The sequence below is a fragment of the Dromiciops gliroides genome, chromosome 4, assembly GCF_019393635.1.
Source record: "Dromiciops gliroides isolate mDroGli1 chromosome 4, mDroGli1.pri, whole genome shotgun sequence".
NCBI lineage: Eukaryota > Metazoa > Chordata > Mammalia > Microbiotheria > Microbiotheriidae > Dromiciops > Dromiciops gliroides.
In genome coordinates this window covers 155,498,692-155,519,694 of record NC_057864.1, presented here as the reverse complement: position 1 = coordinate 155,519,694, position 21,003 = coordinate 155,498,692, and the positions used below count along the sequence as shown (strand labels likewise).

The window sequence follows — 21,003 nt, the reverse complement described above, 5'->3', positions numbered from 1 at the left end:
ATGAAAATTAAAAAAGAAAAAAGAAATAGAGAAAATTAGTTTTGGTCATGTTAAATTCAAAGCATCAATAGGACCTACAAATAGAGATGTAGACATCTTTATGTATGTAATTGAAGATGCAGGACTGGGGCTCTGGGGAGAGAACTAATCTAGAGGAACAGATTTTAGAATCATACCTTTTAGAAGTGATAGCTGAGGGCATGTTCAAGAGGGAAAAAAGAAGAAAGCCAAAGACAGAGCCTTGGGAGATGCATTTAAGGGCAAGGGAATAATGAATCTGTGAAAAGACCAATAATGGGCTGTTAGAGGTAGGAGTAGGAAAATTAGAGTAGAATATCACAGAGGTCAAGGAATAAGTAAAATATCAAGAAAGACAAATCATTTCTCCCCCATGGACTTCAGTTTTCTAGTCTGTAAAATGTGTGAATTTACAAGATGGGCTCTTGTAATTCTAAATTTTGTCATTCTAGATTAGAGCTGGCCTGTTTGTGTGTCCCAGCTTCCAACCTCTTACGTTAGCAATACACACATCACTCTCCTGACACTGGAGGCACAAAGTGACTAAAAAGACATGTGAGAAGACACAAATATTAGAATATGTCCAGGAAACAGGCAGAAACATCACTTTCTAAACTCTACTGTGGATGAAGAAAGAGAGGGTCAGGATAAAAGACAATAGCCTATTGAAGATGCTCCAAATCAGATTCTCTGCCCACCTTGTAATCTTCATCATCTGCTATCTTTTTCTTCTTATTGATCCAGTTTTTCAAGTCATCAGAGTCTTGGTAGAGCTGTTGCAGAAGTAGGGCATCTTTCAGCTGCCTCCGTCGGGCAGCAGCCCGGGCACGCAGGGCATCTCTCCGTGCCAGAATCTATAGAAGAATCAAAGACAACCTTGCCATCAGCAAAATCACATGGGTCATGCACAAACACCAGCAGCACCTGCCACCCTAGTACTCACCACACAGCTAAGCCTCTGAAACCAAATTGACAGATACCCCACTCATGGCTATGGAACAAACACACAGACATACCCCATCCCTGATCTCAGCGATGTTCTCTGAGTCATAATGCTCATTGTCAATCAGTTTGGTCGCCGTCTTGTCCAGTGTCTGGAGAGAGAGAGGAGAGAGAGAGAGAGAGAGAGAGAGAGAGAGAGAGAGAGAGAGAGAGAGAGAGAGAGAGAGAGAGAGATTTCTCTTTGGTTACCACAAAGACAGTGGACATAGGTTGGTCAGTTATTAAAGAACTTTTCTTGGAAAGGAAGAATTTTCAAAAGAAATTTTTCAAGGATCAGACCTTCTAGAGTTAGGTGACATTGCCCCTGGTGTCCCTGAGAGGAATGGTTAGAAATTAGACAGAGATGACTTGCCAATCCTATTTCTTCTTTTTACCAGGAGTAGGAAAGGTAAGCAGAATGTATGTGTAGCTCTGGCACAATGGATAAAGCACCAGGTGTGGAGTAAGGAAGACCTGGGTTCAAATCTGACCTTAGGTACTCAGGAGCTGTGTGACCCTGAACAAATCATTTAACCCTTTTGCCTTAGTTCTTCCATCTGTAAAATAAAGATAATTATAGCATGTACCTTCTGGAGTAGTGAAATTTAAATGAGAAAAGAATTATAAGGCACTTAGCATAGTGGATGGAGAATAATACTATATAAATGTTACTTATTGTTGTTGCTATTTTTTTTTTCTGGGCAATGGGGGTTAAGTGACTTGCCCAGGGTCACACAGCTAGTAAGTGTCAAGTGTCTGAGGCCAGATTTGAACTCAGGTCCTCCTGAATCTGGGGCCAGTGCTTTATTCACTGTGCCACCTAGCTGCCCCCTGTTGTTATTCTTAATGGATAGAGACTATGGTCTCATGAGGATAACCGAGAAGCAAGTATGGCAGATAAGAACTGAAGAAAAATGATAATGAAGCAGAAGCTCAAACTTGATGTGTTTGAGGTGCTTTTTAATTATTTTAAAAACATTAGAAAAGTCCTAGTATGAAGTAAAAGATACACAGTAGGCTAAAACCATTAATCTGTTGTTTTGATCTGGACAGACTTTGATTAGAATCTTACTGTCAGTGCTGGGCTCCATAGCTCAAGTTGAATAGGGAAAATTTGGGTAGGGGCAGAGGAGAAATAGGAGGTTAAAAAACCCCATAAAATAATTCAATTCAATGTAATTCAACAAATATTTCTTGTGTCTAGTATGTGCCAAAAGTTGTGCTAAGCATTGCGAATGCGAACACAATTCTTTCACTCAGGGAGCTTACATTTTACTAGAGAAAAAAATATGCACAAATAAGTAAATAGTCACAACTTAGGAATTCAGATATGATTCTGAAGATTTTTTAAAAAAATTATTCAGACTAGAAAAAAAAGTAAATTCCAACTGTATATTAGTCTTCAAATACATGAGGAATGGTTAAATAGAAAATGGGGGGAAATTACTTTCTGTCTTTACTGAAGTCAAGAAAAGGAGAATTTATGCATTACACCAGAAATGATTTAGACTAGATGGCAGAAAAACCTTCTTGGTACTGAGGGTTGTCAGAAACTAGAAAGCGTAAGAAAGAGAAGGCATGAGATCATGTCTTCCAGAGCATTCCTCACCTCCCCTAAAAAAAACATCTAATACCTTGTATATTTAAGATCGTATAGGAGTAGTCCTGAGCCTTTGCCCACATAAAGCTCAAGTCCACATAAAGACCGAAGACTTACTGTAATCTTCTCCTCCTGAGCATCAAAGGCCTCCTCAAAGTCATCATGCTTCTGAAGAAGGGCTTCCACACTGCCCAGGGAGTTCCCCAAGTCCTCATTCTCCAGGAAGGCCTATAGAGAGGATACCAACAGAAGCCCATGGTATTCAGATCAGAGTCATGCTCCCAAATGAATAAACAGAAACAGATCAAAAAGGCATTGGAGGGGCAGCTAGGCTTCACAGTGGTTAGAGCACCAGCTCTGGATTCAGGAGAACCTGAGTTCAAATCTGGCTTAAGACACTTAACAATTACTAGCTGTGTGACCCTGGGCAAGTCACTTAACCCCAATTGCCTCACCAAAAAAAAAGGCATTGCAGTTGAGGACTGACTAATTAATCATTCTCCACTCATAAAACACCCATCGCTGCCTTCGTACCTTTAAAGCAGATAGCATTTCCCGAGGTTATAAGGCCCTTTCTACCTCAGTCCTCTTCACTAATCTGCATACCTCCCTTTCTTTCATGTCTGCCATAAGATATCCCCTGCTCTGTGAAGTCTTCTCTCCTTGACTCTGGGTGCTCTTTTAATGACATGTCCATCTCTGTCCATTAGACCATAGTATTCTTTTGTACCTGCTTGTTCTCTTCGCCTTTTGTGCTTTTTTTCATAGTGTCTGTTCATACACCACAAATGGACTGTATGGACCTGAAGTCGATGGCCTTGGACCTTCTCCCCCTACTCTCCGGGGCAGTATAGACTGACTATGCTCTTATTACCTCTTGTCTGCTCATCCAGCTGTCCACTTGTTCACTGTCTCGATAGAAAAGGTGCAGGTCCAGGCACTGCTCATATTGGTGACGACGTTTCTCCCATAATTCCAGCAGTGCAGCATGATCATTGTCAAGAGAAGTCATCTTTGGGGAAGACGGAGAACAGGTCAGCTTGGTTGGGGGAAGGGATTTGTTTGAGGTAAGGGATATGATTTTCCAACTGAGTCCCCAGCTCTTTCTTGGTGAGGAGAGTGGCATAGTGTCATGGAAAGAGCCAAAGACTAGGAATTGCAAGGACAAAATTATGAGCTGTATGACCCTTGATCCACTTTACCTTTCTCAGATTCAGCTACCCCATCTGTGAAATGGGCATAATAATAGCACCTGCATCACAGAATTGTTGTAAGGATGAAAGGAAATAACATGCATACTGTGCTTCACAAGCCTTAAAGCTCCATATAAATGCTGGATGTTATCATTACTATTCTGTCTGAGCTAACTCACTGGGCAACTTTCTCTCACTGAGTAAACCAATTGAGTTCCCTCATTTGCAGTCCCAGCAGGAATCACATTTCTGTAGTCAGTAGGTATTGGGCTATAAGCTTCAAAATAAGATGGCTCCCCAGACTGAGTGACAAGATCAAAAAGCCAGGAGCAGCATGAGATAATGGAAATCAGAACATTTGGAATCAAAGCACTTGGATTCTTCCCCCAGTTCTGCCTAGTGCTGCTTAGATGACCTTTGGCAATTTACCTCACTGGGGTCTCATCTAAAGAAGGAGAGTGTTGGGTTCTCTAAAGTCTTTCAAGCTTAATACAGAAGATCTAAGAACTACCTAATGAGGATTATGGCAGAACACAAAACTGACAGTCAGAGAATGAATGTGGAAATTCCATTGCTGGAGGTCTTTGGTAACAGGCATACTCATGTCTGTCATAGGTTGGGTGGACTCTTGCTCATCAGAGAATTTTGAAGGTGGAAGAGACCATAGAAATCTAAATATTTTCCTTGATTCTCTCCTATTTCAGGCTTTTAGTATATGCTGGATCTTTGCTGGGGATGAGAAGGAAGCAAATTACTGGTCCTTAATATATCCAAATTACCTTTTCACGAACTTCTTCAGAGGCCTCATGGTCAGCATCCAACAGATACTGGCCGGTCTCTGCAGCTGACTGAAATCGGTCTTCATAGGAATCAATTTCATGCTGTGATCACAAGACAAAATGCGCTTAAATTGAAGTCAGAAAGATTATGATTTTTCTAACACAGAAAACTGGGGAACATTGACATTGGTGGTCAAAGGAAGCTGTGGATTCTTCTTGCTAGAGATTGTTAAATAGATGGGACTTCACTGCATGACTCACTTCCTTGGTTTTTGTCTAGTCCAGGGATTGGCAAATGATGGCCTGTGAGCCAAATTCTGATTTCATAAGGCTTGTGAGCTAAGGATGATCTGTATATTATTAAAGCTCAGAGGTCATACAAAAACAAGTTTCAAGTTGAATTTGGACCTCAAGACATCATTTGCTGACTCTCGATCTAGTCCTATCAAAACATTATTTCTAAGTAGTCTGTCCAGACTGAGACAGAAACATTCATTATACAAACAAATATAATAATTTGAATAACAGAGGAGGAAAGTCAGTGGTTAGAAACCCCTAATCCCCAATACTTTCAGGGCCAGTTCAGGATCAAGGTAACTACAGGCTCCTAGATTAGCTCATTCTTAGGATTTTGACCACAATATCTGATGTTATTCAGAAACTAATAATAAAGACTGTTCTCATCTTCAATTTATCATCTCCTTGAGGGAAGTGACTCATAGAAGGTCTGAATCATCATTCTCTCCATTGAGGCAGTGCTGAGGTTGTGGACAGTGCGTCCCTGGCCATAAACTAAGCATAAGAGAAGAGTGGCCAAGCCTGTATCTGTGAGCTTTATAAATGTGGAGAGGGATTTCTTCTTATCTCTTTTTTTTTCAAGTGAAACCAATTTTATTGCAATTCAGTTATCATATTGAAAAAAAAATGTGTGGACCCCAGGTTAAAAACCTCTGCTAAGTCTGTAAGTTTCAGAGTAAGTCTCAGAGTATTGAGACTTTGGATCTTAGATAGAAGTTTTGCTATTTTTTTTTCTTTTTATACTTAGGGCTTTTAGTGGCAAAGCATTCCAGTACGTTTGTCAAGAAAACCTCAAATGGGGTGACAAAGAGTCAGTAATGACTGAAGCTACTGAACGACAATACCCTGGCCTGTAATAGGCACTTAATAAATGCTTGTTGATTGACTGAATTTTCTATATCGGTGAAATCACAGGTTTTCCCTTACCCCAATTATTTCAAATGATCTTTATTTTACATTTACATAAAGCCTTTTGGTAACCAAGTTGCACTTCTTACCTGTGTTCAGCCTAGACAATAAGTCTTGTATTTTTTGCCTAAACAAGAACCCAGCAATCCACCCTCCACTTAACATTCTGCAAATTTTTAATCAAGTATCCCTTCTTTATTTCTGTTTTATAGCATTACATTTATTATTCCTGTCTTTGCAATCACTTATTGGTACTATAGGTAATACTCATAGATTTGGGAAATTTTATTTTCAGTATGACTTTGCGATGATGATGACGATCATAATTATAATTCTTCTTATCTCTTATAAGGTCTATGCAGGTCTGACCATATCACCTTCCTTTTCAAAAGCCTTCAGTGCCACCCTAATAGTTAAAGTCTATACTCCTCAACCAAGTATTTATATCTTCCTCATTCCCCTCTCAATCTAGTGCTAGTTTTACTTCATTTTTAACCCTTTATTTCACGAGAATCTTCCAGCCAGATTGGCATTGGCTGTTCTTTTATTTCCTTTTGCAGGTTCCTTACCTCCATATATCCAGGAAACTGTCCTCTATACCTTGAATACATGTGCTCCTCATCTCTTTCTTCAAGGCCCAATGCAGGTACTGTCTCCTGTTGTTTTTTTGTTTCTTTTTTTAAATAATTTGATTAATTTATTTTTATTTGTAATTCCAGTGCTTAGCACAATGCCTTGCACTTAGTTGTAGCTTTAATAAATTCTTATTGACTGATTGTCTCCCTCCATGATTACTTTCTTGGTCCCTCTGGGTCAAAGTGATCCCTCGCTTCTTGGATATTCCTCAAATACTTTGTCTGGGTCTCTGTTTTGTCCTTATTATATTGTTTTTTTATATTTCTCCAGTTTCCACTATCGTGGACTCTTTTCACCTATATATCATAAACCCATAGTTTATCAGATATGGCTTCACTTGAAGAAGGAATGAAGTATATAATTTTGATTTACCTTTAGGCTAATGTAGTTTGCTGGTCATGGGGTCATCATGAGTCTTGCTGAGAAATGAACTATGAGGAGGAATTGGTTTTGGGGAACAGATGCCATACCTTATGCTGTTGGTGCCTGTCGAGCAGGGCTTCCCCACCTGCCACATCTGTTGGCAGATCATCTGCATTGATAAGGGCTGTTTTTTCTACCATCCAGCCTGTGAGTTCATCAAAGTCGGACAAGAAGCGCTGGTACCTAAGAAAAGGAGAGGGCAAAGGAGCAGAGGAACAGAGAGATAGTCAGTCTACTTAGCTAATTAGGGCACCTGGGAAGAGGACAAATATCTGATGTGCTTCAATTTCAGCAAAAGGGATGTAACACTACAGACTTCCTGATTAGGTGGTTTGGGAATACTAAAATGCATGGTTAAAAGATAATGCAGTATATTCTCTGTCCCTGAGGATGAAAGCTCAAAGAATCAGATCTTCCTTCAACTAGAATTAAACATTTGCTTAGTGAAGATTCATTGTATTTTTCATATGGGAAAAAAATCAGAAAGTTCAAATGACTTACTCAAGGTCATACAAAAAGTCAAAGGTGAAAATATGATTAGCATTATCTTGATCTACATGTGGATTATCTACCTGGTGAATTGTCCACAACACATTTTTAACTGCGGGGTGTGTGTGTGTGTGTGTGTGTGTGTGTGTGTGTGTGTGTGTGTGTTTCTCCTCTTGACCAGAAAAAATACTGAGTTGATTTTCACTCCTCATAAATAAACTCAGTGCCTTGCTCAAGGATGCTCAAAAGTGTTTGTTATTTGATTGACCTTTGCTCAGGTAATGTAGCCTTATTTTCATTGTAGCCCAAGGAGAATCTATACAAAATTAATTCCAGAGCCAAATATAAATTATCTTCTCTTTTTCAAGTTATCTATTTACATCAAACAACTTGCAATGAGAGGACTGTGGAACTCTTAACTTTGTATTTATTCACTTTATATCTCCTCTTTTTCATATTAATTTGGAGTGTGTTGGAGAATGGGTTTCTAGTCCCCTTTCTACTGCAATCTAGCTTTATGACTCCAAGAACATTATTTAAATTGACTTGCCTCACTTTTCATATCTAAGTATAGCTCTATGCTTTACCAAATACAAGGGTTATTATAATGATAAAATTCAAACCCCATTTGAAAGCATTTTACAAAATTAAAAGTACTTTATTATTACGAGGGATTACCATATTCAGATTAATTTTGTTGAACAATATAAATTTTACTGATCGTCTTCTGCTGATATAAGTAATTAGAAATACCACTTTTCAGAACTGCTGCCAATATGTTGTAAATTAGAACACTTGCAAACTGTTTAACTACATGGAATAAACCATAAGACGTTACAGCTAGAGCTAGAAGGGGCCTCATGGACTCATTGGCTTATAGCTTTAGGGCTGGAAGGAAACTTAGAAATCAATGGGTACAATACCCTTATTTCACAAATGAGGAAACTTGGGCTATCCTAGTTATAAGGATGAAAATCCCCTATATATGTAGCTACATCTATGTGTATGTGTGTGTATAGACACACATATATATGCACACACATATACATATATACCTATATACACATACATGTATATATATAAATACACATACATACCTATGAATATCTATCTACCTATTCATAAAGGTTTAGGATACAACATATATAGTTTTCATTTTTACAACTAGGATAGCTCAATTTCACATATACAGATATATAGATGTCCCTCTACATATTACATATATACACACATGTCTATATATCCATATATACATGTTTGAATACATATATGCAAATGCACATATACAACACATGTTGCTTAGTGAAGAGAACCACTGAGGACAAAAGAAACCAATCTTCCCAACCTTGTGTAAATCTACAGAAGATTTACCTACGCAACTTTATACTTCTATCTCCTTCCAATCAGCAGGTCAGAGATCCTTATCTCTACCCTCCCTCCCCACCCCCGCCCCAGATCTGGGAGTGAAGAGGCCCTGGGATGGGGTTTTTCCTACCAGTATGAAGCCTGAAGCTTGGCATGTCTTTTGGTGGCTAGAGCCCGGATATGTGCCCAGTTAGAGGAGAGGTCTTCTTTCTTCTCCTGGATCTGAGGTGCATCTGAGGGATGGGAGACCTGTAGCTTATCTGCCTTAGCACATAGCTCTTTCACCTATAAAATGGAAAACCAGTTTCAGTACTCACCTAGAACCCTTGGTATGGATAATTATCTCCCTTCAATTGGTGAAGCAAATATACAATAACGTAGATTTAGAAGTATAGTAGAAGGGACCTTTGAGATCATTTTACCCAGCCTTACCTCTTTTCAAGGAAATTGAGGCCCAAAGTGAAGTGTCCTGCCCATATTTACACAAGTAGCAAGTGATAAAGTTAGGATTTGAACCCACCTTCCCAGGCTGCAAATCCAGGGCTCTTACCACTAAATGATTCCACCAAAGAAAGTTTCTTAAGGTGGATGTTTTAAATCAAAGCTCCAAGGGAAAGATGAGTTCCCAGTTATTGACAGGTTTTTTTTTTTTTTTAATTTACTATGGAGGGTCTGTGAATAAATATTCTCATTAGTCCCAATAGCAGTCACATTCTGCCTGTAGTATAGGGATTCATTCTGCATTTCCTAATTGGACATAGCCATAGAGAGGGTCAACTATAAGGAGAGGGCCAAGGACCTAAACTTAGGGAAAAGGTCATGAAAGGGGAATGGCAAGTGTGGCCTTTTTTTCCTGATTAAGGAGTTCAGCATGAAATGATACTTGTGATTGCTGGGGTTGCTGAGTTATTAAGCAATACTTGGCCAGGCTCCAGAACATCTTAGCTTCTATTTTGCTTAAGTGAAAGGTACTAGTATTATCTGACCTGAAGAAAAGCATGGAAGAGGATTGAATAATGGATTTCTAATAATTTACAGGGAGAGGGTCATATGTAGGATCAAAAGAAACAGAAATTAGCTGTATCAGCAAGAGTCTTTGATAGACAGAAGCAAGGGCTTCTGGGCCAGAAACTGATGACATTTTTCTATGAGTCATTTTTATAACCAGGAGAATTTCTCACTCATGCATGGTGTTTTAGTTGCATTTGGTCCTGGAGAAAGGCAGATGGTTAAGATAACCTCTCAGTTGGAGAGGCCAGCTTCTGGTGCTCACCTTGTCCTCCATGACAGCTAGGTTCTTTTCCAGCCCCTTGTGACTGTGGAACAGGGCTTCGGAGGTAACCAGGTCTTTGCCAATGTCTTCTGAGGTGAGAAGAGGCTCCTTCTCCTTGATCCACTGAATAGCTTCAGCCACATCCCTACCAGACACATAGATAAGCTCCAAATTTGGGAGGGTTCAGGAGAACTAGGGGAATAGCATCCCAGCCACAGATCAACCAGCAGAAGGCATAATTTCCAAGGGAGGACCCTGCTCTCCCTGGCACTAGCAGTAGGCACTGGGACATTAATCAGATTGTCTGTAGTAAACCAGCACCACCATGAGTATAAATGAATGTTTATATGAGTCAAATCAACATTTTACCAACATGGACTGTGCTGTTTTGGAAAGTGGGAAAGGAGTGCTAGAGCAAGCAATCTCTCAGGCTCATTTTTTAATGCTATGACTTAAGTTATAACTAACCCCCAGGAAGCTCATCCCTCAAAACACTTTCTGACATGGGAATTCATCCTTTCTAAGTGGCAAATGCTTCCCTTACAGTAATGGAGGGAGTGCCAAGGGTCCATTATTTGGGCCATGCATTCAAGGACATCCCTGTGTCTTGTTGAATTTGTAGGGACATCAGCTCTAAATCTCTCCCCACCCCCAATAATACTTCTACCACACACACTTTAGCACTGGTATTCCCAGTTCTTATCCCCCAGTTATAATATTTGCTATTCCCACACCAAGATGCTGCAATTAAACGACTGATATGTTTGCAAAAAGTGCAAATTACAAAGGTTCTTAGCCCCAGAGGTCACATTCCAACAGTAGCCTTGAAAGGGGCAGCTGGGTGGCATAGTGGATAAAGCACTGGCCCTAGATTCAGGAGGACCAATGGTAGCCTTTAGAGGTCCCAGAATGAATGTATCACTACCTGTTGAAGCGCTGCAAGTCAGCAGCAGCAGACAGAGTGCCCCGCCTCTGGAGAGCTAATCCCTGGAGACGTTGCCAGTTGGTATTTACTTCATCCTGCTTTGACTTGATTAGGTCCAGTTGTGGATGATCTTCCTTTAGGGAACAAAACAATCTGGGAGTTATGGGGTTATTAGTAGCAGATCAGGTCTAACACAAAGTGTATTTGGGTGATTTTTTTTTTCCCAGTATGTCATGAAGGTAGTCTACATTTCTCTAACTATGGCATGGTCCACGGTAACCTGGTGTGAGAGAGTTCCCTCCTCCTTTCCTCCTAGCTTTTCTTTGAGTGACATTTTCAAATTTCTACAGACCTTAATCCCAAAAGTTCTACCCAGTATCTTGGATAACCTGATAAACAAATGGAGTCTGACTCTGATTTTTGTTTCAAACCTTTTACTCTACTGATCTCCTGTAAGCCTCCATTTGAACAAAGGAATTCAATTCTCTAATGCTCTCTCTCACTCTCTCTCTCTCTCTCACTCTCTCTCTCTCTCTCTCTCTCTCTCTCTCTCTCTCTCTCTCTCTCTTGCTCTCTCTCTCTCTCTTTCTCTCTCTCTCTCTCTCCCCTTCCTTCCCTCCCTCCCTCCCTCTCTCCTCTCTTTGAGTGTTATAGCTGAGCATGGCCACGAGGACCCAGCCCTAGTGACAAAGCTGTATTCTCATTAGCCTATGTTCATGCATCTGAGAAAGTTCTGCACAAGAAGGCCTATAAGACAATGTTCCTCCTGTTTTGTGTAGATGCTTTGGGTTAGGGATATTAACTAAACCTGTGATTTCATTGGTACAAGAAACCTCCCAGGTAAGGAAACTCCTTCTAACAATACAGGTCAGGACCTAGGACTTAGACTCCTGGAGAATTCCCCATAGCACTGAGACAATTATGTGGCTTCCAAGGATCACAAAACAAATATTTGTCAGAGCTACAGAGGGACTTGAACGTAGGTCTTCCTGGTTCTGAGGCTAATTCTCTATAAATTATGCCATGATACTTGAAAAATTAAAAGAGTGGAAGATGGTAATTGAGAATGGTCAATAAATGTTTCCTGAGTGGAAAGAGTTTTTAATTGATCTTCAGGATACATAGGCTTCCAACCTATACTATGCTTACTACAGGCGAGTCACTGATCATTGATGACATGGACCAAGTAATTCTCATAGCTCAGTGTTATCCTCTAGATAAAATGAGATAAATGGAAAAGCACTAGTCACCTCCTAGTTATCTCTATGTGGATAATCAATGCTGAGTTAGTTATATACTTATAAAGTTTAATCTACCCTCCTCCATATGGTGTTTCTCCCAAAGTCAGCCTGTGTTTAGCATTAATATGAATGTTCATTTTATTATCAGACTTAAAAATAGAAGGAAAATCACTTTCCCTTGGGGGAAAAATCTGTAATTCATTCCAAAGTCAAATAGGAATGGTTTCTCTGACTTTTTATCACATCACTCTTTGATTCTGTGATTATGGAAAGCTGGTTGTTCTCACCTAGTGGTAGCCCTCCCTATCCTTCCAGAGGACTACAATGGGGTCAGAAATGACAATCAGCACCTATGTTCAAGGCCCTTTTCTCAGGAAACAAAACATACCTATTTTTCCCTAGATGTGTCCATCCAACCCTCTATTACATTTATCATGGTTTGTCCTGTACCTGTTACCCACTATAGCCACCATGCTTTCCCCTAGTAGTATATCTCCTACTCCCATGTTACCTGAGCACACTGGTTGGCAAACTCATTCACTGCAGTCACTCGCCCTTCACGAGCTGCCAAATCGACCTGGAAATCCTCAAATTTCTTGTGCAGGATCTCAGCTCGCTCCCAGTCTTCACCCAGTTCTACTGATGTCACAATAGCTTCCTGTAGGAGTATAGAACCATTCAAGAAATTCTCTAGCAATGTAGAGACACCAGAAAAATGATATGGGCAGAAAATGAATGAGGAAAATATTAAAAGAAGAGCCAAGGGAAACTCTTATGGGAAATTAAATGATAGTACAGGATGTCCCTTGACAGATATGGCATTTTTCTCATGGCCCAGTGGGTCATCTGTTCTTAGATTCCATTGAGGGAGAGGACAGTAGTCATAGGAACCTTTGAAAACACTGCCTGGTGACTTACACCCATCACAATTTGCATAGTTTCTTTTGAGGGAGCACATAAAACCTAAGAAGGCCTATCCTTCAAGTGTCCAGAAGGCACACATCTTTCCAAGGTGTCACTAATGCTATATTAAACACAGGCACCCATCAAAAGGATAGATACATCACTGAGTTATGAAAGGATGAGGTTGGAGCTGAAAATGTTAATCAGGAATATCCTAGAATAATTATAAAGTTTCTTGAGAAATATTCAGTATTGTAGTAGGAGTGGGGAAAGCAGCCATTTAGGCTCTCTGTTACTTTCTTCATATTTAAAATGGGAATAAGGAGAAGGGTAGACTAGATTATCTCTAAAGTATTTTTCAGCTTCAACATAACTATGAATATAAGAAATTATATAGATTCTAATTTATTCCTTTTTGCATTGGGACAAATCATTCCATATTTCTTGTTTTCAGTTCCTTTTATATATGTCGTGCTTCAGAGCATTTATCATTATTTTGGAATACAATATACCCACGGGTAACATTCTCTCCTCCCCCATCCTCATTTCCAGAGGAGTCATCCACTCCCATTCCCTAGCAAGCCTCTTCTTCCTCTGTCACTATGAATGAGTGAAGCATCCCTACTTGAACTCTGCCTTTGTCCCCATTCTCTTTCATTCAGTTGTTACTATAACAAGGTGGCAGGCCATCCATGGTCCACTTTTCTTCTTACCTTGTCACTAATCCACTCCAGGATATCAGTACACTCCTGCAAATACTGCTGCAGCTTCAGAACCTGCAACAGCCGGGAGCCCTTCTCCCCCATGAGCTCTAAGAGCAAATCCCACAGTCTCCTTAGCTCTTCCAGATGTGCCTAGAGAGAAGAATCAAAACCAAACAGAATTAGATGGGAGTTTAGGGGCCATTAGATCCAGCTCACATATGAGGAAGACCATCCTCCACAGCTTTTCCAAAAAGTGTTCACCTAGCCTCCATTGGAAAACTTCCTGAGACAGATTTACTTCCCAGGGAACCTTTTTTAGTATAGATTTTTTTATATCAATATAACATATATTTATGAAGCACAGGATATCTTCATTGAACCGTACCAAGTGCTGGAATTTCCAAAACAAAAAAGTACTTTCCTTAAAAGAGCTTATATTCTCCTAGGAAAATGTCCTTAGGATGGAAATTGACTCCTTGGAAATTTTTACTCGTTGTTAGTAGTAGTTCTGCTCTCTAGGAAAGAAAAGAACAAATCTCATCCCTTTCTTCCAAGTACAGGTACATGTGCCCCTTAAGTTTTTCTCTCTCCAGATGATACATCCTCAGTTCCTTCAACCAATGATCCTGTGTCAGTCTCTAGTTCTCTCATCATCCAGATGTCCTCTTCTGAACATGCCTCAGAGCAGAAGTTGTTAGAGGGAAGAGAATGGCAGACCAGGAACCTATTCTATACCTTGGCTTACATTTCATAAGGATGTCCATTTGGGGGGGGGGGTGAGGGGATTGATGGTGTGTTTAAATCAAAAGAGCAATCATTTCCTGCCTACACATAATTGTAATCTACTATTGAGCTACCATGATAAAAGGTTATGTAGATTCAAAGATTGGGGAAAGAAAGGAATGGATATAATAATCGCCAATGGAACATTGGAATTCCCTCAGGAACATACATGTATGTGCATGTGCATGCGCATATGCATATGCATATGTATATGTATATGTATATTGTTAAGGGCTAAAATTCTAGCTAGTCTGTCTAAAATATCCAATGAGTGGTCGCCAATAAATTATAAGCTTTAGCAAGAGTTAGACTTTTAAGCATTTATTAAGGAGAACAAGAATTTGGTAAAGAGAGAGAAAGGCCTAGATTCCTATCTATTAAAGGGAAAGCACATTTCTAGTTCCGCTCTCCACCAGAGTCCAAAAGAAAGAGCGTGAGCCCGAGCGCCAGTCTCTTCCTTCCTCCTCCCACTAGCCTGCGTCACTTCCTGATGCCAAAGAAAAGACTCCTGGTCTTGCCCTCAAAGACCTTCACTTCATGGGCGGAACTTTTCTACAGTAAGTCTCCAGCAGGTGGCATCATTCCAATCATTACAATATGTCTATGTCTATGTCTATGTCTATGTCTATGTCTATGTCTATGTCTATGTCTATGTCTATGTCTATGTCTATGTCTATGTCTATGTCTATGTCTATGTCTATGTCTATGTCTATGTCTATGTCTATGTATGGTCTTGTGTGTATAAATATACACATACATACACATATGTATATATAAAATCTTGAAAGGAGTGATTATATGTGTGTATGTGTTTATGGATATCTATCTATCTATCTATCTATCTATCTATCTATCTATCTATCTATCTATCTATCTAATGACACCATCTAAAAGGTACCTGAATCATAAAGAACATGATTCAATATATGTGTATGTGTGTAATATTCAATGTATAATATATTCAATATATCACATATGCATGTAAATATATTTATACATATATATTGAAGCAATTCCATCAAGATTAAAGTTCCTCCTACATGGTATCATTATCTGTATGTAGATATATAGATAATGATAATAGAGTAGATAGGTAAATAGCTAGATAGATGGGTAGATAGATGATGTAGAAGGTACTTAAATCTTGAAGGGAGTGATTCAGTGAGGCAAAGGTCAGGGGGATCTTCTCTATACAAGGTAAGATTCAAATAGGTTCTTCATGAATATTCCTCCCTCACAACTTCTAATGATCTTCATGCCTGACAATCTTATATTTGATAAATTTGCATTAATTTTCACTCATTTTGCATGTCATACTGTATACCCATGTTGTCTTCCTGATAAAATCAATGTAAGCTCTTTAAGAACGAGTAGTTTCATTTTCTGTCAGGACCTAGCATATTATCTGGTAATCTAGTAGACATTTAATAAGTACTTCTTGGTTGACCAATTGACTGATTCTGGAACTCCAACACCAGCTATTCACCTTGGTGTCCTCATGAGCAAAATGTCCTTCAGCAAATCGAACTCTCCTGATTTCTTCCAGCTCAGGAATCACCCTAGATTTTGCTTGCACCTCATTTTCAAAGGATTGATGTTTCTGATATTTCCCCTGTAGTTTAGAAGCCAGAGAAGATGGTTAGGGCATTCGAAACCCCACCCCCACTTCCCAAGATCCTCTAGAAATCATCAGAGTTCACCTTGTCTCTTCTTTCATTCTGAGGTAAGTTGATAATGAATGGATATGGCTAGGGTATCCACATTTTAGACTAAAGAGTCCTCTAGGGGTAGGGGTGAATGAAAAGAAGGAGAAGAATATTCATGACAAAATTCTTAAGAAATCCAGATACAAAAGGTAAGGGATTGTATATGTTCATTATAAAATAATGTCATCACAAAACCAAATTTTTTAAAAAAGAACTAAATTTTAACAGAAAACTATAGATTTAAAGTCCCTCCAAACTCTATATATGTGATTTCATGACATCAAGCCATTTATAGTTTGCCAAAAATGAAATACACTCACAAACATAGACTTGACTGAAATAATAAGTATATTCAAAAAATTGTGCATGTATCTGTGTGTATATTTTCACTAATGTAGAACACTACTCTCTCTTCCCCTCCCCATGTCTTTGTAAGTTGTTATGACAAAAACATTTCTCAGTGGCCAATTTCTTGTAAAGAATTTCTCTGAAGTTAGCCAAACATATTCTAAGATAACATTGTACTCAAAAACCTATGTAGTCTGATGGCAACTGCTAGAGCTTGTTCTTCCCCTGTATAGATTCCAAGATGCCAAGAGTCAACTCTTGGACACAATGAGGACATCAATGAGAGAACAACATATTTATTACCTTTTATTCACTTATGCATGCCTTTCTTGTCTCTTAATCATCTGTGCAGAATTTATTACTTTTTATTGTTGTTGTTGTTCCTAACATGGTCTTAGTAAGTGTGTATTATTGATACTTTCTTTACTCTGCATCATTTTACCTAAGTGGTCTTGTCCTTACCTACATATCCCTAAACACCATTCCCTGCAAGGAATTCCACCACCACACCTCTATGATGACAACTGCTTTTTCCAAAGGTGAATAGTGAAAGTAAACCAAACACCTGTCCTCTAAATTAGAAAGGAATAACTAAATATTACAGAAAATGGAGCCAGCACATGTAGCTTTCTGATCCTTATCATTATATTTATCATTCCTTTCAGAAGAGTGGCCACTTTTCCCTCTATTACTCTCCCCATGACAAGACCTGGGTTAGATGCTACAACATTGGCTATATACTCTTTATTGAACTGCCTTTTTTCCTATGTTCTCTTATGTGATATGTTATATGTGATAGAAGACTAGTTCTTTGGAAAATTGGATATCGAGGGTAACCAAAGATTCCCTGAAGCAGATGAAGTAATGAAACATTAAGTTTTGCCTCCACAGTACTCTACTTCAGACCCATCTTCTGGTGGCATCATGTAGGCTGTCATGTAAACACTCCTTCAAAGCTTTACTCTGTAGATTGACATTATGGGACTTTGGGTGTCCAGTGGGTGGTCATATAAAGTTCTGTATAATATTTATATCAAATGAAACTCTCTTTTTAAATATTACTCCCTCCTTCTAGTCTCACCTCTCCAAAATTTCATTTACCAATGTGATAAAAAGAGCTCAACTTAATCTTTCCTTCTGGTCTACGTTCTGTCAGGGTCCTACTCCATTAGCTCTTTTCTCTTTCTTTATGACCCTGATGCTGATTCTGTCCCATAGAAATAACTCTTGTCTTTCCTAAGGTTAAGAGCCTGTTCCAGGAAAAACAACAAAGAAACAAACATTTCCCCTAAGGGACCTGTATATTAGTTGGGTCTCTGTAGTTCTCATCAGAAGCAATCTTAAGTTTCTCCAAGATCCATTTTTCCAGGTCATCTGCATCTCGCCGGAACACCTGATAGTGATAGGAATCTTCAAGCTTCTGACCACGTTCAGCAACAAGCTCTTTGAAACGTTTGTATCTAGTCAACACCTCTCTTCGCCTTTCCTGGATCTCTTCAGCTGTTTCCAACACTTTTATTCCAGGACTCTCCATTATCTGTAAGATTAAGAACTTTTGTCAATGGCTTGCTGACAAAATATGTATTCTTCTTCCCATAATATCTATTCTACTTGAGGCTCTGCATACACACACACACACACACATGCACACGCACACATTTATGAACTTAAACATCAGTAGATGTGACCAATGCACAAAAAAGAACAGACATAAGAAATGGGAAAAAGCTATATATCTTTATCACATATAATTTTTAAAAGTATATTTTAAACTTAACATGATAGTTACCAACACCACTTTGCATGTTTATATCTCCTTCTGGACTTCCTTTTTCTCTCTTCTGTGCATTTTTAATGTTTCATTATGCTCTCTTTTTTCTTTTTGCATTACTACCAATATCACTACACATCTCCTCCCCATGGTAGATAAATATAGTCAAACAAAACAAATTCCCTCATTGGCCAGGTATTCCTCATTCCCAGCACAGTTTTAGCCTGTAGCAGCATTATAGTCCTTAACTCCCCACCACCATACTCACAACCACCTCCACTAAAACAAGTCTCCTTTCCCCCTACTTTAACTACCACAAGGCTAGGAGCATTAGCTATGAGTCAAGGGACCAGGGTTTTAATTGTCTCTGTTGTTTGTTCCCTGTGTGCCTTTGTGACCAGTGACAATTTCTCTGTCCCTCAATTTCCTCCTATGTAAAACAAAGAATTGGATTATATTATGTTTTAGGTCCATTGCAGGTCTGAAGCCTATGATCCCATGATGTATTAGCTTCCCAGCACTGGTCTTCTGGAAAAGTCCAAATCTGCTCCACTAGCTTTCTCAAAGTCTTGATTCTTCTAACTAATAAGTACAGTAAAATTCTGCCAAATTATTTGGGATTGCTGAGAAATCTGAATTATAGAATACTGTTAAAGGAATATAATTCTCTTGCTTTCTAAGATTTAGAACAAAAAGTATTGATTTAACAAAAGTATTTTCAAGTAATAGCTCTTCTAGATTTGTTTTAATGGATAGGAAGAGTTTGTTATCATATAAGTATAGAATCAATTTTTTCAAAAGATCTCTGGTTAAAAAGACATTCAAGGGCAGCTAGGTGGCGCAGTGGATAGAGCACCGGCCCTGGAGTCAGGAGTACCTGGGTTCAAATCCGGCCTCAGACACTTAACACTTATTGGCTGTGTGACCCTGGGCAAGTCACTTAACCCCAATTGCCTCACTAAAAAAAAAAAAAAAAGAAAAAAAAAAGACATTCAAAAATGAATTAGTTAAAAACTGTCAGAGATCAGAGATTATGTCATGTTTCATTTTTGTATCAGCAGTGCCTAGCACATGCACTTAGTAGGCTCTTAAGAAATGGTGAATTAGGGGCAGCTACATGGCTCAGTGGATAAAGCAATGGCCCTGGATTCAGAAAGAACTGAGTTCAAATACAGCCTCAGACACATGATATTTACTAACTGTGTTACCCTGGGAAAGTCACTTAACCCTCAGTGTCCTCCCCCCCGCCCAAAAGAAAAAAATGGTGAATTGAAGAAAGTAACTTGTCCACGCTATTATTTTATTTATTAACCATTGTTTTCATAGACAATACACAAAGGTAAATTTTGACCTAGCCACCATTTATTTATCATGAATCCTGAATATTTGAGAATTGAATTCATAAGGTTATCTTCAGCACTATAAATGCCTCCTCTTTCTGTACAAAGAAATGTGTCCTGATAATCCTTTCCCTACATAATGTCCAAAATCTCCCATTTGAAACATTGCCCATCCCTGTGTAGGATGGTATCGCTATAGGTCCCATCCAATTCATTTGAAGTCAGGTGTAATGACTTCTTATTTAGCCAAGTTTTTGAACCTTCCTTTGATTCCTTTGCCTATAATTGCACATTTATTGCTGATCACATCTGGAATTGTCATAGAATTGGCACATTCTTTGAATCTATTGCTTAAATGTTCAGATCCCAGACAAAAATTATAAGTTGTTCCCAAATAACACAATAAACCAAGGGTTGTTGCCAAATCCTCACTTCATTGAGGACTCAGAGACATAACACATCATGAGAACTGATATCCTATATGGAAAAATGAAAAATAAAATGTCTCCTGTTTTCTGAAAAACAACAACAACAATAAAATAAACAACAGTAATAATAACAAAAAGCACAATGCATTTACTGAAAACTTTTGTTAGGAATAAGATAGAAAGAATAGGTTGGATTAGTAGCATTTTGTACTAAGGGCAATTCTGTACTCACAATCTCCCTTGGTAAGAGTTTCCTCTTTTCCTGAACAATAAGTTCCGATGGAGATCAAACCCCAAATATTCTCTTCCAAGAGGAAGAAAAGTTTTGCTGGGGACTCTCTAATACAAGTGGAAATTGGGGGTGTGGGCGGGAAATTGAGAGACGCAGCCCTCCCTAGGCCCACAACCCTGCAATGAAAAATCCACATTATCTACACCAAGCAGAAACAGCTCAGTCTTCTCTCCAGTTGCTACATGACTCAGCAGGTTCCTGAGGTGTCTCTTAGTCTTCAAAAGAGGGTAAGAAAGACTATCAGTCAGTTTGGAAAACATCGGCTTGGGTATAAGGTGAGGAATATATTTCTGATTTTGTTTTGTTTTTAAGGAAGAACAAAGTCTACATGACAATAAGCACTTACTAAGTGCCTACTATGTGCTAGACACTGTCCTCAGCACTAAGGGATACTTAGAAAGGTGAGAACAGTATCAGAGAGTCACAAGCATGGAAGGTTCCTTCAGCTCATTTATCTAAGCTCACAGGCACACAGAATCTGAGAGTTAAAAGGGAGCTCAGAGTTCATCTAGGGTAGGGGTTTTTAAATTTTTTATTATTTTGTGCTGTGGCTTTCTTTGGAAGTCTGGTGAAAACTATGGACCCCTTCTTAAACTAAT

General features: G+C 38.9%; 1 protein-coding gene across 1 annotated transcript in view; it reads right to left on the bottom strand.

Annotated features, from left to right (window-relative positions):
- SPTA1 (spectrin alpha, erythrocytic 1) overlaps positions 1-20,499 on the bottom strand; it is a 107,173-nt gene extending 86,674 nt beyond the window's left edge. Inside the window, exons 1-14 of the mRNA XM_043963436.1 lie at positions 20,345-20,499; positions 17,871-18,110; positions 16,006-16,131; positions 13,746-13,886; positions 12,641-12,787; positions 10,889-11,022; positions 9,964-10,108; positions 8,821-8,975; positions 6,884-7,019; positions 4,572-4,673; positions 3,474-3,611; positions 2,717-2,827; positions 1,035-1,112; positions 717-872 (exon numbers count right to left, since the gene is read on the bottom strand). Coding sequence (XP_043819371.1) covers positions 717-872; positions 1,035-1,112; positions 2,717-2,827; positions 3,474-3,611; positions 4,572-4,673; positions 6,884-7,019; positions 8,821-8,975; positions 9,964-10,108; positions 10,889-11,022; positions 12,641-12,787; positions 13,746-13,886; positions 16,006-16,131; positions 17,871-18,107 — 1,806 coding nt within the window. The 5' untranslated portion in view covers positions 18,108-18,110; positions 20,345-20,499. The remainder of the gene's footprint in view (positions 1-716; positions 873-1,034; positions 1,113-2,716; positions 2,828-3,473; positions 3,612-4,571; positions 4,674-6,883; positions 7,020-8,820; positions 8,976-9,963; positions 10,109-10,888; positions 11,023-12,640; positions 12,788-13,745; positions 13,887-16,005; positions 16,132-17,870; positions 18,111-20,344) is intronic.
- Between the last annotated feature and the right edge of the window lie 504 nt (positions 20,500-21,003).